Source organism: Gallus gallus, chromosome 6 (genome assembly GCF_016699485.2).
Source record: "Gallus gallus isolate bGalGal1 chromosome 6, bGalGal1.mat.broiler.GRCg7b, whole genome shotgun sequence".
NCBI classification, from domain to species: domain Eukaryota; kingdom Metazoa; phylum Chordata; class Aves; order Galliformes; family Phasianidae; genus Gallus; species Gallus gallus.
Window position 1 is genome coordinate 16453609 of NC_052537.1, and position 23537 is coordinate 16477145.

Genomic DNA, 23537 nt, shown 5'->3' on the forward strand with positions numbered 1-23537 from the left:
AGGAGCACACGGGGGCTGTGGTCTGCAGGTTTTGTCACTCGTCCCACGTGGAGCCTTTCCATGGGCCCTGTCTTCAGGCACTGCACACATCTGGGTGTGCTCTGCGTGGGAAGGGCTGCGGTGCGCAGGCCTGCTTCATGGGGAAATGGTTCCGGGTGAGAGGCTTTGTAAAAACATCTTTCCCAGTAGACATAGCCCACTGTGTCCTTTTAATCCATTCCTTATGTGGCATTTTTTGTGTGCGAATGTATACAGTCCAAGTGGCAAAACTAGCTCCTTAGCATCGTGAACCAGCTGTCCCCTAACCAGGGTGTTTCTGTGTCTAACTAAATAGTGTGGTCCTCTTAGTGGATTTCCAGAGTGGATGCAGACACTTTTCGTAGCCAATGTGATTACCATCCTGTTGCTCTTCCGCTGCACTTCTCTCTCAGTGCTGGAGTGATAGGCACACATGGGTAAAGTTTCAGGGTGAGGGGAATTCATCCTAGCATCTAGCAACTGGAGTGAAATTCAGCTTCCCTGACTTGGACATCCAAAGATGGCAGGTTGGACTCCAACACCATTCTTCTGCTGGTAGGCATCTGAGAATCCTCAGGTGAGACTTCCGAAGGTGCTTGCTTCTTTAAGGGCCTGCAGGAGAGAAGTCAAGTGACTAGTTCCATGTCACACACCTGCAATTTAGGTGCCTAAAGGCATTCTACTTTTGATGGTAGGAACTGTACATTATTTGATAACAGCAAACATAGTATAGAGCATTTTTTGAAATGCTTGTACAGTGCATAGTATATACTGCCTCATGGGAATATGTGGGGAATTCTGAAGAGCTGTTGGATGTGCATACAGTCATAGAACTCAAGTTCTGTTATTTAGCAGAGCCAAGCCAAACTTTGTAGCGTTAAGGACTTGTGGTATGGGGGGGGAGATGGAAAAACCTCAAAGGAAATGGGGCCTCCTTTCAGCTGCCATAGACCAAGAGAAGAGAGTGCAGAGGTGCTGACCAGAGAGAGCTTGAAACAGCAGAAGGCAACTAGCCGCCTGTCTTCACTTGCCCAGTATGCTGAGATGGGTTAATGGCAGTGCCATCCTCGTGCTGAAAAGAACTCTGCCATAGGGATCTGCCTGAGGAGCAGAGAGCATATCAGTATATACCTAGGAGCTGTTTGTCCAACCCATCCATCCTGCTGCGGTTGTCTTTCTAGCTTGTGGAAATCATCCCTACATGTCCCAATTGCTTGTTTGCAGCATTCATAGTAGCTGAAGTATTGGTGATGGTGATGGGCAGGTTGCTGGGAGACCTTTTCCAATTGGTCTGGTCTGCCTGGTGGCCATTTGTGTATGGCTGCTACGGTGACGGGTTTCCACATCTTAAGCTGCCAGACAGATGGTTCACATTGGCAGGTTTACTAGTCAGAATCCCTGGAAGCACGTAGAGCTGTCATTCAGGAGACACCTCTGGTGCACGAGACAAGCCTTTATAGAAGAATTTGAACATTTCATCTTTATTTCCTTTCTCCCTGCATTATGGGATCACCATTCCCCTGTCATACCACTGCCCCCCTCCTCTCATATGGATGACTGTTGTTACTGCATACCTCCAGAATGCAGAATGACCTATGAGATCTAGACTAATGGTGCTCTGCAAATAGCTTGTAGGAAGCACCCACTAGCCTCATGTCCCCATTTAAATCTTATATGCAGTTAAATTGCTCTTTCTTCTTGTTCACAGTGCGTAAACAAGAAATTATTAAGATAACAGAGCAGCTGATAGAAGCCATCAACAATGGAGACTTTGATGCTTATACGTAAGTACTTAGTAGTCTGTGCGTAGATGCTTTTCTGACAGGTGGTGTGCAAGTTATATTTCGACTCCTGGATATGAGTCAGGAGTCACACAGGGACAGTAAAAAGCGTTGTATATTGTAGCCTTTATCATTTGTAGTTAGGATACAATAGAGTTGTCTGAGAATAAAATACAAGTTTGTATACCAGAAACATAGATGCTTGTTTTGTGTGAAGTGCTGACTAGCACCAACCCTGTTTTGCTACAGTGGTACCCCATCATCCAGGCACTTACTCATCAGAGTAGTGAAATTGTGAGGCACACACAGGGTGCAACTCACATACTGTACTAATACTTTACTGTGTAAATAACCTTTGGGCACAAATGGAGGCTGTAAGGCTGTGCTGCTTTTCTTTGCAGAAAAATCTGTGATCCTGGTTTGACCTCATTTGAACCTGAAGCACTGGGGAACCTGGTTGAAGGAATGGATTTCCATAAGTTTTACTTTGAGAATTGTGAGTGGGTAGATTTGGTAACACTACCAGCCTTCTCTGTAATCTTCCTTTATTTCACTTTTTGGGGGAAAATTACTCTTGTTTATTCTGACTATCAGAACCAGCAAGCATTTGGTTGTGCATGGATTGTGGTGCATTTATAAGAGACAGCATGCTTTCCCTCAAAGCCTTTTTCAGCTACAATTTCTATGCTAACTCCCAAATCCCTTCACTGTAGGCATATGATTTGCCTGGTGCAAATTATATATAAGCATAGACAGCAGGAGCTTTAAAAGTTTGTGGCACCAGATTTGCTACTGATGTGAAATGGAAAAGAATGAACATATTTTTCAACGAAAAAAGATATCTGTATGTTTGGGATAGGTATACTGAATAGACAAACATGAAAATAATGATGCACAAATTACTGGTGTGTTAAACTGGAGTGTTTCCTAGGCAGTGTCTGATCCCTAATACCTAATGAACCCCTTAAATGGATACAAGGGTCACCTTGCCAGCCTGGGAGACAGTAAAAGAGTGGATTTGCCTCCCTTTCTGGGTGTCTCCACAAGATGAGAACTTAAATGTAACTTGTTTTATTTTGAGATGTGAATCAAGGTCTTCAGTATATGAAATTTCGAGTGCTCCAAGTGTGCAGAGACCTTGTCTCTTTCAGAAGCCTGTTCTGGAGTGAGTTTTACACATTTCTGAGACCTGTTCGTATTTACTGCAGACCCAGCTTATAGATTTCCTGATCATTTACTCTCTTGCAACAATGTTCTGGTAATTAAAACATCATTTCCTGTAACCGAAGAAGCAGCAGCTTTGATATTGAGAGTAACAAGTATCCTTTACAGAAGTGAGAGCAAGGAGAATGGGGGATTCTAGGCAATAGTAAGGGCTCAGTTCCAAAGGAGGATTGGTGCTAGGAAAAAGAATTGGAAAGGCTTGGATTTTTGCCTGGAAAATGATGAGCAATTTTTGTTGTGTCCCCCAAAAAAGCTGGAGGTGAGTAGACTACGAAAAACAGTGGGTGGGAGGGAAGCTGTTCCTCTCTCAGAGGTAAAATTAAGCTGATGATTTTGCATGTTCTGCCAGTACTGTCGAAGAACAGCAAGCCGATACACACCACCATCCTGAACCCCCACGTCCATGTCATCGGTGAAGATGCTGCTTGCATCGCATATATCCGCCTGACTCAGTACATTGACGGCCAAGGCCGGCCCCGCACCACGCAGTCCGAAGAGACGCGCGTCTGGCACCGCCGAGATGGCAAGTGGCTGAATGTCCACTACCACTGCTCTGGAGCCCCTGCAGCACCTCTCCAGTGAGGATCATACACAGGTACGGATGATCAGGGAGAGCGAGCATCGTACACGCACCAAAGGCTGCTCTATGTGGGAATTCACTGTCATACACCTAGGCTATTCAGTGATATTTAGCTGACTGAGAGAGAACCATTTTCAGTTGTCTGTAGGCTAGAAACTTACATTGCCCTGTGAAAGCCCTGTCCTCTGTACTCAGGATGGTTATCTGCCACTCCTAACGAACTGGAGTCATGTGTCAGACGGTTGCTCCTGAGCACAGCTACCATTGTACCTGTAGTGCTTCCTCAGCTCTGTGCTCAGACCACAGTTAACAGTCCTGCTCTGCAGACCAGAGAGGAAGAGTATCACATAGTGTGCACGGATTTGCTGTTTCCCAGCTATCAGGGATCTGCTTTCCATACTACAGAGAGGACTCTTCTTTGGTTGCTGTGGCTTAGTGGTTTCTCTTATTTAGATGTACGTAATCTTTCTGCCTCCTTTCACTATACGCTGAAGTTTATGTCACATTCATTTTTAAACACCTAAGTTTCCTAATCTTAGCAACTTTTTACTAATGATTTTTTATTTAAAAGCAAAGGGAAAAAACCAAACAAACAAAAACCCCAACTCCCATACTTGGTAAGGAAGCTTTTCTAAATGTGGTCATTTGAGAATGAGCCACTGTAGTATAGTTCTGGCTTCTTGTGTACTGCCAAGAGGAGTTTTTATTCTTACGTGTTGTGAAGGATTGAACCCTACTGATGGCAGTGGAAAGAATGTGGACTATCACAAGCAAGTTGCAGAGATCACAGATGGAATTTAGAAAGTAACAGCCAGTCTGGATGCACTACAAGCAGGGAAGCTTTCAAGAGAGCTGGATGGTCAGCTGAATTTTCAAGGAGCCAGACAGTTAGAAGACTAAAGCCTTTGGAGGGAGAAAAAGTAACTTATTTACATCACTTTTCATCACAGAAATATTGAGGAAGGCTTCTATCATAGACGTAGTCTACTGTGAAGTATCAAAAAAGATGCAGAACAAATCAGGACATAAAAGACATTGCAGTGTAGACGTTAAGAACATCCAAGGATGTTAAGTATTGAAGACTTTAAAATAATGATTACTGTAGTTCTTCTATTCAAGGCAAAAGACAACTGGAAATAAGGCTGAAACTATTCCTTAGAACCAAACTTTTTGATCACTCCTTTAGGGAAACTTCTTCAACATCTGTCACACATCACTATGAGATAGTAGACCCAGATCTGCTCCAGTCAAGCAATTCATTTTAGCAAGTAGCTATTTTGTTAGCATACTGAATCACTTGGAAAGGAAAGTATGTTCCTTCTTGTCTCCGTAGCTCTCCTGATAAGCCCCAGTCTGTTTTAGGAAGAGTTTCTCCCTGCACCAAGTAATTAGCCTACAGAAAAACTTGTTTTATGAATTGTGTACAGCTAACATTTGACTTTCTTTCCTTTCATCTTCTGTCCTGTTCTCCCCTCTCCTTTCTGGGTGGATGCTACCTCTTCATGACTGCAGAAACTTGCGGAGATACTCAGCTGGAGGGCAATATCTTCTTAGCAAGCAGCTCTGGAGTGCCTGAGTGACAGCAATGGTCATGTCTGTTTTGACATTAATAAATAAATAAATAAAAATTACAAACAGGCAGCAGCCAAATGCACGAAACCCTGCATGCATCTGATGCTCCAGGCGCTGCCTTTCTGTTGTTTTCCATGGATCCATCGTGTCTGTTTCTGCTGTACGAAGGTGTTTTTAAATCTTAAAAAAAAAAAAGAAAAAAAAAAAGACATGTTGTTTGTATAAAATAATTAAAAAACAGGAGTAATGCTAATTAAATGACAGATTATCCAACATGCCCCCCTCCTCCAGGGCTAAGAAAATGGCAGCAGCTGGAACATCTTTCTGAAATGAAGTGAGGGGGAAAGCAAAAGTGAAGGAGAGAGAGAGAGAGAGGGAGAGGAAAAAAGGAAGGCAGCTTGAGCAGCGGATGGCTGAACTGTGTTCTACAAAGCCCAGTGGAAGTTAACATCGTGTTCAGGCTGAACTGTGACTTCAGTCAGTGAGCGGTGGCGTGGAGACCCCAGAGGAGCCAGTGTGAAGGCTGGGGCTCGTGAGCGAGGAGGCGCTTCTCTTCGTATTGCCCAGCAGACTGACTTCAGCCTGAGTTTCTTCTTACATTTCTGCACAGCAAGAACGCCATGGAATGCTGGTTGCTCGGCTGCTGGATCCCAAAACAGACTTTTTTTTAAAGAAATACACAAAACGGGATGTTGATTTAAAACTAATGGTGGAAGTAGGGATTAAAGAAAATGGATTTAAGCGAACATTACTTAGATAGAAGCTTGCTCGTCAGAGATATAAGTTCTAGGAACAGCCACTACCTGGCTAGACGTGGAGATTTGAAGCCAGCTTATTTAATTTAACAACAACAAAAAAGAAAAAAAAAAACCATGCATTGCATTAAGAGCAGAGATTTCAGAGGAAAGAGGGTATATGTCTGGGATTTTCTATTTTTTTTCCTTTCTAGTAGCATAGCCGGGATCCACAGTGCTGCAGAACACGTGTTCCTTAGGAAGCAGACAAGAAACTTAGTGTTACGTTCTTCATGAAGACTTGCACATACACTCCTATATGAGGCATAAATAGCGTGTGTTTTTTATACTGAAATATATGCACCCATAGAATTAAAGGGGTTATCTGGCCTCCTGTTTGATTTGTTTGATCTCCGATGAAAATAGCAGTGGGAGCCAGCAGCCCCAGCCAGGTGCTTCTCCCCACCACTATAACCCATCTGATGTTTGTAAGTGTCATGTTTCCTAGTGTTTATTTGGGTAATTTTTCTATTTTTTACAGTGATGTTGTAACACAGAAAACTATCAGATCAGAACCTCAAACCGTAGCTGTAGGACTCCGGGCCACCTCCTGGTGCTGCCTCTGGGTGTTAGAGGATACCTCATGAAGCAGAGGGGAAAGGGAATTAGCACATGTGATCTGATGTTTGTCCTTTGGGCCAAGTCACCTTCCTTTCTTTTCTTTGCTGGAAAGGGAGTCCGTTTCCTTTATTCATTGCATAGGGAATGTGGAATTGTTTTGTTGATCTTACCAAGAACCGATCCTAGCCCCAAGAAGTAAACTACCTTTCTGGTGGACCCTTTCAGTAACAGAGTTTGTCTTGACCAAGGGAAAGGACAGGCTTATTCATTATTTACAGAATCTGAGATGGGCTTTTACCTGAATTTCTGTCTACCCCTAAGCATTTTCTGGATGCTTGAAGGAAATTAACGTGATTGCATTGACAGCTTATGAAATGTGAGGCAACCTCTGTACAGACTACGGGACAGAAGAAAGCTAATTTGGAATTTTAATCCTATTTAACAGAATGCAGAAAATAAAAGCTGTTGCACGAAGTGGGGCTGTCTCCCCCAGATAGCTGTCTGCTCCCTATTTCAGAGAGGTGCTATCCCACACCAGGATTGGATCAGCCGACCTGTTAGGCAGGAGAAGACCACGTGCATCTCTCAGGTTTGTCTGAGTAAATACTCTTCTCTTCCTCCCTCCACCACCCCAGGGAGGACTGTGGGGCTCGAACGCATAGGGGGCAAACACTAGGTGTTAGTATTTCAAAACATTTTGAAGACAGCACTAAGCCAATGAGTGAAGTGGAAAAAAAATGAAAAGCCTTGATATTTTATTCAGGTTTTTTTTTTTTAAAGTCACGAGAGCGCAAACAGGAGATTACAATTATGCCATTTAAAAGGGTAAATACAAAACATTATGCATGCCTTCTTTAGGTCTGATCTTCCTTGTCTCTTTACCTGATGATTATGAATAAGAAAAAGAAAACCCTCTGTATTAAGTATCTGCATCTTTCAGAGAAAATTTAAAAAGAAAAGAACTCTTGGGTTTTTTGGTTTTGCACAGTCTTGGAGACAAACTCTCTTTTGTTTTCTTTTTGTTTGTTTTGTTTCCTTTTAAGTTAATGAGAACCCTAGCTTGGTATGGCCATTATCAAACACAGCTGTACACCTTTAGCATTCTTAATGTTCTCTTATGGGGCTAATATAAGCATCTATATAATATATATTATAAATATCACATTTTAAACAGGAAATGGAAGGCATTTGATGCAGAATTTTTGCATGATATAGAAATAACTAAAGTTAGCTAGTGTTTGTTTGTTTGGTCTGAATGTTGGTAGAACCTTCATAGCTTTGTTACAATGAAACCTTGAACTGAAGATATTTAATAAAATAACATTTAAACAGTGTGCAGTTTTTGAGTGTCACATTTGTTGCTTTAACCGTGGGACTTCTGGTGTAAAAGTCATTTTAAAAAAGAGCTATTTTATATGTCAGTAAATAATGTGATCAGAAACTATCATATTTAAGAAGAAAAAGGTAAGTGATACTGTAACTAAAAGGAAAATGTAGTGGCATTATTTAAAACAAAGGGCCAGGAGAGCCTATGCAAATGTGCTTTAGGATGTTTCCCTGATGGACCAGGGAATAATAGGGAAGTGTTGCTTCTGATCCTGATGGCCTAGCCTAGCTGTGCTGTTACCTCCTTTCTTGGTCTGTGTTTTCCTTGCCAGTATTTCAGCCTTTTTTGTGGAAGAAATGTCTCACTTTGGGTTTGCCTGATGTAGATGTGCTGACGCAAGCTGCTCGGCAGTCCTAGGGCTGCTAGCTGCCCTATGTATTTCATCTTCTAAACTGGGCACTCCTGTGGAGGCCCGGACCTGGCCACTGGCCCCTGCAGAGCCATCTACTCCAGCAGTGTGAGGGGTTTGCAGAGCTGAAGTTATTTGGTTTCAGCTACTGGCTTTGCTCCTCTCAGGCCTTCGCTGCCTTGGCTTTTTCCTTTAGTTTCCAGCCTCATGCTGCTCAGGCTGCTTGCACAAGAGCAGCCGGGTGCCTTCTGCCTAGAGCTGCCCTATCCCTGCTAGTGCCATGTACTGCCACAGCTGCCCCTTCCTGCCCTGCGACTTCCAGGGCTGCACTGCCTGCTTGGGTGCAGGCTGCTCTGAGGCCAGGTGGCAGCTGCAGGCCTGGACCTATGGGTCATGCTGGTAAACTACTGTGGTGGGCAGGGGCTGCCTGGCCTGTCATAGGAAGGGAGCTTCGTGCCTTGAAACCCCTCAGAGTGCTGCAAGTACCTGGTAAGTCAGTTGGTACTGCTTGAGGAGGTGATTGCTTTTTCTGCCTGAAGAAACAGGAGGAAAATTGTCCTTAGTTTGAAGGGAGGTGAGACTTTTGCAGCCTGCTTGAGTGGGATGAGGCCATCTGCTCATGGCCAGCAGGTAAGCTCCTGCTGTCGCAGTTAATTTTATCTAGGTGATCTCAGAAGAGGTATTGCTGTACAATTCAACATGCAGTAAGAAAAGATAAAGTTAGTGATGAATTCCCCTGCTTTTTTTAGCTCTTGTAACAAGGACGAGTCATTTACACACTGCTAGCAGTGTGTAAGAGGAAAGCAGCACAACAGGAGGGCTGGCTTTAGGTCCTGATGCAGCCTAGATTTGGGTTTGGTGATCCCTGTGGGTCCCTTCCAACTCAGGATGTTCTGTGATTCTGTCAAGAATATTCATGTAGCATATGCTGAGCTTTTCAGAGGGTTCCTCCGTGTGTTCATAAGACATATTTGTTAATAAAGATCATGGTGTTTAAGTTGCAGTGTATGTGCCTTCACCTCTTGCAATTGTTCTATTAGTTGTCTTGGATGAGGGCTCAAAAAATGTGCCAACTTGATAAATTCTGTTCAGAAAGGGTTCTTGTGTTGCTTTCATTTGTCTTTCATTTGTCACAGTGGGCACTGGGAATGGCTAGATCTGCAGTTTCACACCTTTAGCATTTGCATCTGAGGCTGCAAAGTTGTCACAAACTTGTTTTCCAGTATGCCATCACTGGTTGGAGTCTACTCGTCCTCTTGGATAGCATCTGCCATCTTCCTAGCTAGGAGAAGCATGTGAGTACAGTTTCCCCAGCTGCCCTTTCTCACAGGCCTGTAATTAACACATGGACTGATTATGCTGTGGAAGACTGATGATCAATGGTAGTTTTTACTTGTGCTTAAACCAGATGTCCCTTTAAGCCAGGACTGGCCAGCCTGCTGTCACTTGCTGGGCTAGTGGAATGTGTTTTGGCAGGACGCTGTTGTGCTGTACTATGCCTGAGAGGGGGAGAGAAGCACAAGCAGAACTAGACCTCAAAGGTGCATAACCTTTCCATTTTATGATGAAAACCTTTTCCTCACATATAACTGGTAATCTGGACAAATGGATGGAGCGTTTGACTAGCAAGCAGGAGGCCTGTGATCTGTTTCTGGTTTTGCTGTGGCTCTGCAGGGAGATTGCAGAGAACCTTGCCCTGTGCTTCAGCATTCCCATTCCTGGTGCTGATAACAGGGCTGACCCCTGAAGAAAGCCAAATCACTGACGAGCAGTAATGGAGAGCAGCTGGGTGGCATTGCGGCTACGCTTCACAGGCTGCATTTTTCTTTTCCCCTAAGACTGTGAAAGGTTTAGGACCGCAGGGTAATACACCTGGAATGATTGTTTATTTGAGTTTGGAACGGATTTATTTTAGAGCTGGGAAAGGTGGTCCTTAGGGGTGCTTGAAGTGTCTTGAGTGGAGGATTATGAATCTTTCCCTGGAGATGTGAGCGCCTGAGACTGCCTCACCTGCAGAGCCCTGCCTGCCAGTAAGGAACAGGAATTTACTGGCGTATAGCATCACAGAATTGTAAGTAATTTCCTTTATACTTAATCTGTAGAGAAAAAACAAGTCACATTCTTGTGGTTTTTACAGCAGCCTGGCCACAGTGGAAGGATGCAGAAAATTATGTCAGTGCATTGTCAGTCTGAAACTTCTTTATGCCATGGTGGAGTACCCTAAAGAACTCAGCACTGCTTACCTCTCCCCCGTGTTTCTATGGAGAAGTGCAGTGTTTGTACCATGCGGCGTATGAGCTGCTTGAGGGGCTTGGCTCACACAGGCAGTGCTGCTGCTGCAGGGGCACATGTTGGTTTATCACCGCTTGTTTAGAAGTTTAAACAAAAAAGCTAATGCTGTCAGAATATGTTCTATGCGTACCTTGTTTGAAATTCATCTCCTTGGATTTATTGTATCTTTCTTGTATTTTCCTACACTGGGAAATTCGTGTCCTTGGGTTTCTTTCTTTCTTGCAATGAAATGAAGAATGAGGTCAATCTGAAGAGATGGATGGCAAACAATTTACGGGCAGAACGTGTCCTTCTCGTGGAGGTTGCCTGAACTGCAAGATAATCCCAGTGTTTTTCAGAATCCTAAACTCATCCTATGATAGTATTAATGCTGATATTATTTAAATTATGATAGGTCAGCAACTCCGAACACCTGATTTGCTATGGATGTACAATGTCCATAAAAATATCTCATACCGACACTGGGGGAATTCTTCAGTTTCTACCTGTGCTGTCATTTGTTTCTTCTGTGCTCTGACGTTCCCTTTTGAAAGAAATGGGTTTCCTGACCCATTGAAATGTAAATAGAAGTGGGCAAGTTAGAAATACTCTTTTTTTTTTCCTTTACTGAATATGCAGGGAAGGCTGTGTGCGTGTGTGTTTTGTTGTTGCTTCTTTTATTTAGAATCGTAAGCTTTTTGTATCTTCAGTGGGGCCAGGCATGTCAAGGACAAGAAGGGCTTCTTTTGTAACTGGTGTATTGGAAGGAAATGAGGGAGCGTGTGGGGCAGGGCGGGGTGCTGGCACCGGAGGGCATGGGGAAGGTAGAGCTGCTGAATGCCGTCTTTGCTTCAGCGTTCACAGCCGTTGCCTGCACACGGGCACCCCTCACCCAGGAGGCAGGGGGGAAGCCTGGAGGTAGGAGGGCTTGGCTGGGGGTCACGTAGGCAAATGTGGCATCCACAGCTCTGTTGTGCCCGGTGTGGTGTTGTGGGCATTAAAGCTAGGGCTGCTCCTGGTCCTATTCCAGGTTATTTTTATACCAGAATATTGAATTGCGGTTTGAAACGTTAAATCCGATTTCACAGAACGCGGTGCTGGGTCATAAATTCGGCCCGGCGCTTTGTGTTGCGCGTTGTCTTCCCTGTGTGGGGTTGGATGAGCGCAGGTGTTTGGGAAGCGTAGCCGCCGCGCTAGGCCAGGTGCCGCCCGCTGCTGCCGGGATGGCTGCGGGCAGGGAGGCGGCGTTCAATCTGGCGTGAGCCCTCCGGCACCCGCGTGGGGTTAATTCGATCACCCGCTGCCACGCGCTCGGCTCCCGCAGCTGGGTGCCCGGCAGCGGGAGGCCGGCGGCACTCAGCGGGGGGCCGGGCACAGCTGCCTCCTCAGCCCCCCCCCGGCTGCAGCAGGTGTGCCGAGGGCCCGCGCGCGGCGGGCCTCGTGCAGGGCGAGGTGACCGCCGGCACGCGCGTCCGCCTCGCGGCGCTTACGCGCTTCACCCGCCGCGGCGGCAGCAGCTCAACGGGCCCGCGGAGCGAGAGGGGCCGCAGGCTGAGGCGCGGTGGGCTTAGCCGAGGCAGCCCCCGGCGGCCGGGAGCGGTATCGAGCTTCTGGACTTTCGGGCTTCTGCATCGCTTCGGCCGGGACGCAGCTTCCCCGGACGCCAGGTGAGTGAAACGCTCCGCTCGCGGCCCGGTTCCCCGCCGCCCCGGTGCGAGGCGCGGGCTGTGAGCTGTGAGGCGCTCCGAGCGCCTCGTGCCGGCGGGAGCGCGGCTGTCGTGCGGCTCCCCGCGCCGCTCCGGCTTCCTGATGCAATTTTCCCCGTGTTTCTGCGTGGGAAGCTACACCGTGTTATTTCCCCACAAAGGCTGCCGCGTGCCCTCCCGCCTCCACCCTGCAATTGGCGGCCGCGGCCGCATCCCGCAGAGCCCCCCGCGCCGCCACCGCCGCCCCCGGCTCCGCTCCTCCCGCGACCGGGCCGGGGCCGGGCGGGGGGCGCGGGGCGACGGCGAGGCGGGGCCTGGCGCTCCTCCCCGCGCGGAAGATGGCGGCCGGGAGGCGCGGCGGCGGCTCCCCCAGCGGCCGGAGGGACGCCCAGCGGCCGGGAGCCGGCGGGCCGCGGCCGGCCTGAGAGCTCCGCGCGGCGCCGGGGGACCCAGCCCGCCGCAGCCGGGCGCCGGTCCCGCCGGCCCGGCCTCCCCGCGGCAGGTGAGGAAGAGGAGGGCGGCAGCGCGGTCGCGGGGGCCCGGGCAGCGGCGGGGGAGGGAGCGGCGGCGCTGCCGCCCCCGGGCGGGGAAGTTGCGTCCCGGCCGGGCGCTCTGGGGCGGCCCCGCGCCGCCGGGGGGAGATGAGAGGGCCGCCTCGAGGCGGGGGGAGGGGGGCGATGCTCCCGCTCCGTGCCGGGCGGCGCCGCCGCGGCCACCTGTGCGGGCCGGGAGCGGCCCCGGGGGCGGCCAGGCTTCTGCCGCGCGTGGCCGACGCTGCGGCGACAGCGTCTCGCACCCCACCGGAGTCCCACGGACGCTGCCTGCCCGACGGCGTGCAGCGGGTGCCGGTGTGCCCGCCCTGCTCCGCTCCGTGCGCTTTGCCGGGGCTGCGCGGGCTGCGGGAGGAGTTGTCGCGGTGCGGGGAGTCCTTCGGCGGCACCTCTCCCCCTCGGTCCTGTTGCGTGCGCGCAGCGGTGCAGCGATAAATAAAGCACGAGGCGCCCCTGTTCGCCGCTGCTGAGTGAATCGACGCTGTGTTGCCCGAATTAGAAGTGGGCAAACGTTGTGTATCTGAACGTAACCGTGGGCTCCACGGCCGCACACTGGGATTCTTTGTGACAAATGGCGCCAGAGAAACATCCCGGGTTGTTAATTGTAGCGCGCCGCTCCTTCGGAAGCGTGGCCTTCCCTGTGCGGCACAGAGGTGAGCCGGGGTGTGACGGACACAGGTTGTGTGCAGGCGCCTCGGCTGCCCGCCACAACCGGGCTGGGAAGCGCGGGGCGGCTGCGGCTCCGCACAGTACCCGTGCGGCGGGACGCTGTGGGTGCGACGCCCCACGGGCCAGAGGGAAGCAGAGGCGCAGCGCCAGGCCGCTGTCCCACGCTTGGGGCAGGGCTGTGGGTGGTACAGGTGTTGCCACGGTGCCCATCCCACCGTCGGCTGCTGGTGGTTCTGCACCGCGCTCTGCTGTGCTGCTGCTGCCATCGCACCACGGCTGTTGGTCGGGCCCCTGGTAGGTCGGACCCAGAAGGGCTTCAGCGCGTGCCTTAGGCTGCACAGAGGTACGTGTCGGGCCGGGTCCAGAGTCACCGAACTGCGCCGGTCTGAGCCAGTGGAAAAACTCCCAGCTAGAGCCTGGCAGCAGCGTTAAGTGCTCTGAAACTTTTCCACTGTCAGCAGCTGTGAACATGGACGTACCTCTCAGGGTTATTGTTTGCTGTGCTCCCCGCTTGCTTTTAAAAACGTCCTTTCTCGTCCCAAATTACTCTTGTTTTCATTTCTCTTAGTTTTTGCTCTTTCCCTAAGTGCACCGTGTTATCTCCCTTGCTGCTCATTTCCTAACAGTGTTCTTAACGTGTCTTTCCTTCCTCTGTTTGGATGTTTCCAGTGTTTGTAAAGCTGTTTTTCTTTGTATATCTGTGGTTTTGAATGATGAACTACTGGAAAATTTGAAAGTTGTGAAGGGAAGCTGCAGAGCCTGGAGGCAGAGCGCAGGCTGTGGTGTGTTCTCCCATGCACCTTTCCACCTTAGCATAGAGCTGGTGTGGCCACAGGGCCTGTGCCTGCTGCATGGTGCTGTGTGAGGTGTGTTGTCTGCCTGACCCTGCTTTGCAGCTCAGCTCACAGCGATGCCCTGCTTTCCTATCGGCATTTCATGGTTTCTCTACGTTCAATGGAGGGAGGTATCCGGTTGCAGGTGGTCCCGGTGAGGCCTGCAGCCCTTCGTGTCCTGCTGCGGGGCCTGTTTGTGAGGTCTGACGCCTATCTGGGATCTCAGTGGTGTGCCTGGAACACACAGTGGTTCTGTGAGCTGGGCGGCGTGGATAAGATAATCTGCTCTGTTTTAATTGGCAGAGTTGTTTACCCATGATCTCTCTCTGGTTTTCCTCCTTTAGAGGAATGTGTCCCTGTCCCTGATTACAGCTCAGGTCAAAATCCCTCAGTACTTGCAGCAAATCTCTTCTAATTGGTCTCATTTGCCTTTCATAAGACTGTGTTTTAATTCTCCCTCTTATAGGATCCCTTCCCCTGCTCTGCAAGGTAGATGATTGCAGGGCACTGTGCAGGCAGGGAGCAGCCCCGTAGCCCTCTCAGCGTGCTGCGTTCCCAGCTCAGCAGGAGGCAGGGCTGTAGCACGGGTATGGTCAGGTCTGTCCCTGAGACCTGAGTTACGGTGTGAGCGCTCCCATGCACTGACTGTGCTCTGCTTACCCAGCACTGCTTGTGTGGGGGTCTTGTGAGTTCAGGTTTGCCTGTTTTGCTGCCATTCTGGTCTCTGTGATGGTGAATGCTGCGGTGTTGCTACCGCTGCCTGCAGGGCCAGGCCTGGAGCAGCTCAGGCTGGCAGGAGTTGAGTGCTGGGAGCTTATTTTTAGAAGGCCCAGACCACCATTTGGCTGTAAAGTGTGCTGTGATTTCCCCGAGTACAGCTGCACTCGTTAACTGAACGTAATGCAGAGAGCTCCAGAGGCTGTGTTTCCTTGCGCCTGCACTGAGGTGCTTCTCCCCGGCCTGTGCTGTGCAGGCAGCACCTCTCCCAGTGCTCCCACCTCAGCCCTGCGCCTCCCAGGGCCGGTGTGGGGCCTTGCCGGCTCTGCGGTGGGCTCAGGAGAACCAGACCATTTCTTCTGTATAGATCAGTATCCAGAAAGGAAGTGATACGGATCACTGGGCTCCATCCATTTGTGCCTTGTTAAAAATACAGTAGAATCCTTCAGAGCTGAACAATGAATTAACCTTCTGCACCAGCAAGATTCCCTCTGACATGGGCTGCTCTGCTGCCTTTGGCCAGCTGTAAGCAATGTCCCAGTGAAGGCGATTGGCCACGGGGCTGTGAGATGCGGTCCTTGTCCGAGTGCTTGTGGCTCAGTAATGTCACAAGGTCTGATTTCACAGAAGCGGGAGCTGGTGTTTGCTTGTGCTCTAAAGCTGTCAGACACCCCAAATTGTGGCCGCAGCCTGTCTCAGTCTGCTTTTGAGTTTGCCAAGTGAAATGAATGGTGCAGAATGAGTAGGAACAGCCTGTGTGCTCCCACCTGCCTGTGTGCTCCCACCCCCACGGTGAGGCTCAGAAACACCTGTGTGCATGTAGCTGTGTGCCACGAGGCTGTTCTGCATTCATGGAAACGACAGTTCTGGGTATCCCTGTTAAAGCAGCAGGCAGCAGGGGCTGTTCTGTTTCTGTGACGAGACGTGGGCTCCTCGGAGAGGGAGGTTCTGCACCAGTGGGGAGAGAGCGGGACGTGCCACGGGTGTGATAAATGGCGTGGTGGAGGTCACAGCCCCCAGGCCTGGAGCCACCGCCGCTGTCATTTATTGACCTGTGGTTGTCTGCCGCAGCTAGAGAGTCCCAGGGGAGCTGGGCTGGCATCGCTCGTACAAGAAAGAAGGAGGAAAGAGGGACAGGGAGATGACAGTTTTATCTCTCCTTCCCTCATCCCCGCAGTTCTTAGTCTGCCATCTGGTCTTCCGCCTCTGTTCCTCTGGTCTCACACATTCTCCATTTCTGCACCAGAAACTTCGCAGGAATTGGGTGTTCCTCTGAGTGGGTCCTGGGAGGGCTGTGTCAGCGCCGCTGGGCTATGTGCGGAGCAGCTTCTCTTCCTGTCATCGTTTTCAGTCTGATAATTCCGGGTGATTCCCTTAACCCAGTATTTATTGGTTTTTCAGCATGTCTCTAATTAATGCTAATTTGCTCGGCAGTACTTCTGTAGTAATCCAAGTTTACGTGTGGATTTTTTTGGGCTCCTCAACACACACAAACTCTTAAATTTTCAGTCACTTTGCTGTAAGTCCTTCCAGGAGGCAGTGGTGTGAGAGGCCCGCACTAAACCCACGTAACAGATCAGCTTGGGAAAGTGCAGGCTTGCTTCTCAAGGGGGAGGGAGAACCTGTGCTGGCTGCTGTGCTCCCTTCGCGTTGGGGTGCAGCTCAGCTCATCCTAAAGCAGGAGGCCACGTCTGGCCACACCAATCGCATTCCTGAGCTTCTTTTTCTTGTCTTCCCACTGAATATAACTGAAACTGAGGATGCTTCATCCGACACTCAGTGCAGATGCAGAAAATGTCAGCAGAACCTCCTGACAGGAGATGGGTTGAGCACCTCCCACAGCGACACTAACGTGCTCCTCGTCCTGTACTCCTTCCAGTGCAGCACTTTCATATCTTCACCAATAATTGATTTATGTAAATATAACTCTTCTGAACTCAACACTCTTTCCCCATCTTCTTTGCAGTGCTTTTCCCTCTGGTTTTCTTCTTTCTTTCTTTTGTTTTAATTTTGGTTGATGCCGGTGTAGTGATTCTGTGCCACTTGCACTTGATTCTGAAAGCTTTTGTAAACATGGAATGTTGCAGTGCGCTGTGCAGTGTTGATCATCTCTTTGCTGTCACCTTGTCAGTGCAGTCGCTCACAGGCAGGGTCCCCCTCTGGTTGGCACCAGGACCTCGCTCCATCCCGGCCTGTTCCACAGGAGCCAGACCTGGCCCTGAGTCAGTCATGGTTTGGTACAGGATCTTCACAGCTGAGATTCTGCTTGGCTCTGGGAACAAGCTGGATGACAGAATGATCTCTCATGTCCTATGTGATTTTTTTCCAGCAAAAAGGCTGGCTTCTGTCGTGCCCAGGCTTGGAATTGCACTGCTAGAAGCTTTGTCTATCAATGAGTGACAAGTTCGGGCTTGAAATGGACCAGCATGGTGGTGCGTTATGTTCCATAACACTGCTTGAAGAGCATAAAACAATTTCACAGCAATTTGAATAACTCTTAATATTAAATGGTCTGAGGTGAATGAGAAGCTGATGTGCTGGCTGACTCCTTAAAATGTCCTCTTGCATGTGTCATGGCCCGTACCTTGTTTCTCTTCTGGGGATCATCTGTGTGCCCATCTGCTCTGCATGCAGGGACATCTCTGACGTGGTGTCATTGTGTCAGCTGAGCAGATGAGGAGCTGAGTTCCTCAGCACCTCACTGTTGGTGAACCCCATGTCCTTGAGTTATCAAAGGCTGTAGAGGTAATAACAAAGTAGGCAGAGACCCCTGAAGGCACCACATCAGTCAGCACTGAGCGGCCTCGTGTGAGGACTGCTGCAGCTCAGTTTCATCGGTTTTTTGAATGTGCTTTAAGGAGAGTGATATGAGCTATCACAGCATTGAATCTGTCTTTTTAGTGGGATAAAATGGGGTCTTAGGCTGGTCCAGAGGCAGATTCATTTCAGCATTGAAGCTTGGATAATTGCTAGTCTCTGTGTCCATATTATTGTCCAGAACACCTCTTAAGTATCAGGCCTTCCCTTCGCCATTTCAGTTACAGTTGGCGTATTTTAATTTGTTACTTCTAATTTCCTTGGTTTTGTCTGCCTTAAATGTTCTGGAATCAGTCAGTGGTACTGCAGCTCAATCTGAATGTGCTTTCCTTTTGGCTGAGTCATAATCATCTTCCTCGTAAGCAAAGATCCATCACTGTCTCCTGATTTAGTTTTGTCCACAGGCTTTCATCCATATCCTTCTTCTCTGTTCCTGTTTCAGATCTGGCCCCTTGTAACAAAGCCTGGTGTGGATAAGTCAAGGCTACTGTGAACGTGTGCTATGTGTGCTAGAGCCTGTAGGTTAGTGTCATGTCACAGTGCACGAGCAGGGTGAGTTTCCTTGGCCCAAGTCTATATAAGCACATAAACACAGAGCTTTCTGCAAGGGAAGCTCGCTTTGCCTCAGATGAAATATTGATGTTTGCCTTTCCCAGCATTGCTTCTGAACACCAATTCCTTGCTGACCGCATGTGATGGTGCTGTGCTGGTGGCAGCGGGCAGAGCCAGGAGGTCCCTCTTGGTACTGTGTTGTGTTTGTGGGCAAGTTAAGGACCAGCTAGTGCTCAAGGATTGTCCTAATTGCAGCTGGTGCTCAGCGTAGTGTTTCTGCGAGGCTGGGACAGTTAATTTTTCTGCATGTTGTGGAGCTGCTGTATAATTACCCCTGTTGTATGTCCCTTCTAGCTTTTTCCCATTGCTAAACGCAAACAGGGTGAAGATGGCCTTTGAACGTCCTCCCCTTTGTTTGCACTAAAGCTGATGCTACTGCTGAGAAGAGCAGTCCTGTTCTATACTGACGGTTCTCAGCATTGGCACAAGCACTCAGCAAGCAGGATCAGGAAGCTGATGTGGAAATTAAGATAAACAGAAGAAAACAAGCCTCCCTTTTTGTTCTTCAGGTTGGAAAAAAAGTTATTTTTTTAGTTCATCAATTGGAAACCCAGTCAGGCTGAAATGTTGTGATGGCGCACCACAGAGTGCCCTGGGGATGGGATGGGTTTGGGAGGTGCCAGGACTGTTCTTTTAGGCAGAAAGGTGCAGCCACCTAAGTAAATACATGCCAAGTTATCACCTGTAGAGTGTACAGTCATGTGGTGCAATCTGAAGAGGAGCCTCACACTACTTCTCTTTGCGTCAGTCCAGCAACGTTTATAAATGTCACATTTACCCAGGTGAGATGTTGCTAACAGTGGTCATAACCTCCAGAAGGATACAAGAAGCAGGAAGCACAGCAGATGGGCTGTGTGTCCAGCAGACTGGGAGCCAATAACTGCAGTTTTGTAGCTTTCTATTCTTTTCCACTTTCTAATTGCACAGTGGGTTTGTTTTACCGGTGGTTTCCTATGAGGAGAAAGGTTGAAGAAAGGATAGCAGTGTCCATTTCTAAAGGAATTGCATCCAGGAGAAGAGGAAAACAGCCACTCTGGGCATGGGGCAGAGCAGGATGAGGTTGCAGGTTCTGCGCTGTAGCTCTTGAGCTGTTCTGCAGGACCTTTCAGCTTCTCTCATGAGGAATGCTGCACTCTCTTTACATGTCTGTGCAATTTACCAGACAGCTCGTGTCAGAAAACCAGTTAGGTTTCATACCTTCTTAAAAGAAAAAGAAGTTCCCGTGTTTTCCTCGGTGCCTTTTCCTAGCACCCTGCCTCTGAGCGGCTGACCTGTGATACCGTTCTGACAGATCTTTGGGGACTGAAGTTACTGTGAGTGCCCAGGCCCCTTCCTGCAATTATGTCTTCCTGAAGTGCATCCTGTGCAAGGGTGAGGATCAGCCAGAGGCAGTGCTGCAAGGCAGAGCAATGGAGATTGATGCAGTATCTGTGCTGGAATCACGGCTTTTCTTGAAGGGTACGTCTGTATGCCTTTTCATCTTACAGACTCTGTTCTAGTTTAAAAAATGAACAAACTTTAAAGAAAATTAAGACAGACACCTCTTCATACAGATGTAGGGTATAAGCCACGAATATTCTTTTTTCCCCTGTCTTCAGGCTTTGTCTTGACCTGAAAAAATGCACACTGTAGGCATGCAGAGTGTGTTTGGCCTTCGTGGCTGGTCATGTAGGAACCCTGCGCTCGCTCTGTCAGGGTAGGACTGATGGCGCCAAGCTTGAAGACAAACACTGAGAGTTCCACTGTTACAGTGTATCTCTTGGGGTGTCAGAGGCTTTTCCTGGGCTTGTGTAAAGTTGCATCTTCCTTTTTAGCCATGACCTTTTATGATAGCTGTCTTCCAGTGTAGCTATGGAGCTGCTGACAGAGCAGTGGCTGTGGGGTGTGTGGGCACAGCTCCCGGGGCTCCTGGGATGGCCAGAATTAGATAAAGGAACTCACAGCCGAGTGAAATGGGAACGACTGTGTCTGCACAGATGTGAGGATATGACCTAGCGCTCATATCTTACCTGTGGGTATCCTACAATAAATTATTCTGAGATAAGAATTTTTAGTAAAATCTCTCCATCTAACATGATTCTACCTGATAGGAAGCAGGAGAAAGGAGAAGCAGCAGGAAATGCTTTGTTTCGTGTGATATGATGGGAGCAAACTGGATGCTGCAGGGAAATGCATTCTGTGAGCAGGAGAGAGCTTCTCATTCCTCTCTGCTCCCTGTAAAGCTGGACACGCCGAAACCGCAGAAACGGAGATCAGTGGGGGGGAATGGGAGAAAAAACTGGAAATGACCTCTGATACTGATCGGAATCTAGCTGTGAGTTGGCCAAAGCAAAGGACTCCTTGTTCTGTCACTGTCACCCAACACCATCTTAAACAACGATGAGAAAATATCACATCAAAAACTCTTAGAAACGTATGCTAATTGTTGTTATTTTTGGAAATGGCAAGCTCTGGGAACCAGTGCGTGAGGTAGTCCCTCCCCTGTTGCGGTTGCCCGAGGATGGTCTCTCTCTCCAGGGGACCAAGCCATGCAGTGCATTTTTTGGCTTGGCAAGCTTCCTGCACAAGGTCAACATTCCCATTACGCTGGTAGCACAGCATCATCATGCTTTAAATGTACAAACTGCGGAGGTTATAAATGACTACTGATTCCTGAATGCTGCAATATTTAACTATTCAGCTCGAAGCGTTTTATTAAAGGGGCCTCATTACCAGAGCAAGTGCCAAGTGCTTTAAAAATTCTGTGCCTATTTCACGTAGCTCATATTGGGCACAGCTAATCACTGCTGAGGCTTAAAACCTTTAGTGCATCTGGAAACGTGTATGAGAGTGGGCAGAGGAATCCCCTTTTTCTTTCTTCTTCAGCAGAAGCTCTTTCTCCACAGAGATGCAGTTCCTGCTATTTCTTCTATGGTGTGCAGGGCATAGCAATATGCAGGCAGCAAACTAATGCTAAGTGCTCTCCTGTCTGGTGTTTCATTGTTCATTCTGCCCGAGGCTTTGCAACCTTGGTCTTTTTTAGTTAAAATCTTTAAACAATGGATTATCTGTTTTCACAGGCTTTAGAGTATTTGAAATAGCAGTTACCCTTAGGCATTTGGCTCAAGATTACAGCAATAAATACGTTCACCAGAGCCCCCCAGCACTTCCAGGAGCCAGGCAGGCATAGGATTGCCTCTGCCATATTTTTCTACTTCTAACTCCAGTGAAGTGTGTCGGCCCCTCAGCAGTTTGAGATAAGCTGTTCCTTCTGACCGTTTGCACTCTGGTGGATTGTGAGGAAAGGGGGATGTGTGTGGTGAGGCTGGGCGCACCCTCGTTCTGCACAGGGGACCCTCACTCTTGCTGGGATGCTGTTTTTTACTGTGCTATCAGTCCACAGGGAGATCAGGTAACTGCTTTGAAAGCCAGGTTTGCTTTCTTCCCTCGGTGCCCGGTGATATGAAAATTTCACTCCAGATTTTCCAATTGCAATGACTTCAGTCAATATTGACGCTTCTGACCTGCGTGTGTCAGCTGCTGTTTTTCTGAAAGGGGCGCAGGGCTGTACGGCCCCGCAGCAGAGCTTACGGACCGGCTGCCCCCCAGTTGTGATATCTGACGTGGCAGTTTCTGCAAGAGCACTTCCTGATCGCTTTGTTTAAGCAGCGAATGTAATGTTTTTCTTCTGTTACTATGAGATCTAAAGTAGTTTACAGCTATCAGACGTTCTGCTGTGTTGCTTTGGAGAAAGATGTCAGCTGTCAGGAGGAGACCCAGGAGTCAGTCCTAATGAAAAGCTACATCTTCTGAAGCGGTTTATTTACGGCTAGAAGAGCTAGCTGTTCATCGTACGACTTTGCACGGGCTGTGCTGTGCACTATGGGACTTGTGCTCTTCTAAAGACCGGCTTTATCTCAGGAAAGTTCATTGCACAGAGAAACCTGTGATGTCCGTACATCTGAGGTGCTGTGAAGATTCCCACCCCAACAGATTCTATTGATTTTTCAGCAAGCGCTGTTTCTCAGCCTTCAGAGCTGTTCTTATAGCTCCGCATCACGCTGCTCATCACAGTCAAATCGTTTGTGCTGGTTGGCCACTGGCTTCATCAAAGGGCCCTCACCACACACGTATGCAAATTGAAGGAGGAGATAATTTGATTATCCTTGGAAGGCTTTTGTACTTTGCTGCATTTTTTTCCTCTTGCCAGTGGGTACGTAGTGATAAGCATTTCCCAAAATACACTATATTTGCAAAGTATGTAATACACGTTGCCTTTGTCTGGGAGAACTCTGGGTTTACTTTTGAGCCAGAGATACAAACATTGTAAGTATTTGTAAATACAGTCGAATCACCTTCAGCGGTTTGCTACGTGAATTTCCATTGGGAGGTGTGGGAAGCATTGAGTCTTTTCTGGGACAAGTACTTAACATTATAGCAGCATTTTCTGCTGTAGTTTTACTCTTTAATATTTCAATTCTGCTTTCAAGGAAAAAGCAGGCTCACTTTTTTTTTTTTATTAAGTGGGTAGGTATGAAGGGAATTTGTAACTTCTCTGTACAGCGTGGCAGGTTTTATGTCTGCACTGTAGAGGGCCTTTATGTCAAGGCTGGTGCCTTTTTTCACTTGTGTGGAGAGAGAATGGTGAAATGTGTATGAACTATCATGAAAATAAATGTTATTGCATTTTTACTATGATTTTATACATACATATATATATATATATAATGTAGTTATTGAGTATGGATATTAAACACTCTTTTCTAAAAGTTAGTTCAGAGATGCAGCATCCAGAGAAGAAATGTAGTTTATGCATTCTTAAGACTTCATAAAGCTGCTTAGAAGCTCTGAAGAACCCACCCCAGTGGGCAGGGCTGAGCCTGGGGCTCACCCCAGCTTCTCCTGCATGCTGTAGGTCCTTGCCTGCTGGGTGTATGATCAGCACTGGAGTCAGTGCCAGTACTGAGAGCCTGTGCTCACATGTGAGCTCTGCATCCTCTTCATGGAGGGGATAGGAGGGAGCTCCTATACTGGGGCACCCCAGGGTTGTGAGCTAGAGCATGCCGGTGCACACACTGACCTGTGTACATCCTTAAAGCAGATGGTTGCTGAAGCT

General features: G+C 48.4%; 2 protein-coding genes across 21 annotated transcripts in view; both read left to right on the forward strand.

Annotated features, from left to right (window-relative positions):
- CAMK2G (calcium/calmodulin dependent protein kinase II gamma) overlaps positions 1-7864 on the forward strand; it is a 112056-nt gene extending 104192 nt beyond the window's left edge. For 15 of the 17 annotated variants that reach the window (XM_046943016.1, XM_015288312.4, XM_015288315.4 and 12 more), the window contains 4 exons: positions 1727-1802; positions 2201-2295; positions 3373-3618; positions 5116-7864. In XM_046943016.1, the coding sequence (XP_046798972.1) occupies positions 1727-1802; positions 2201-2295; positions 3373-3605 (404 nt within the window). In that variant the 3' untranslated portion in view covers positions 3606-3618; positions 5116-7864. The remainder of the gene's footprint in view (positions 1-1726; positions 1803-2200; positions 2296-3372; positions 3619-5115) is intronic. The other 2 variants (XM_040702719.2, XM_040702722.2) reach the window with 1 other exon arrangement.
- Positions 7865-12018: 4154 nt separating this feature from the next.
- The window catches only part of NDST2 (N-deacetylase and N-sulfotransferase 2), a 128247-nt gene continuing 116728 nt past the window's right edge, over positions 12019-23537 (forward strand). For 2 of the 4 annotated variants that reach the window (XM_421613.7, XM_046943012.1), the window contains exon 1: positions 12019-12204. The gene's annotated coding sequence lies outside the window, so the exon portion shown is untranslated. Of the gene's footprint in view, positions 12205-12562; positions 12746-23537 lie in introns of those variants that run through there. The other 2 variants (XM_046943011.1, XM_015288326.4) reach the window with 1 other exon arrangement.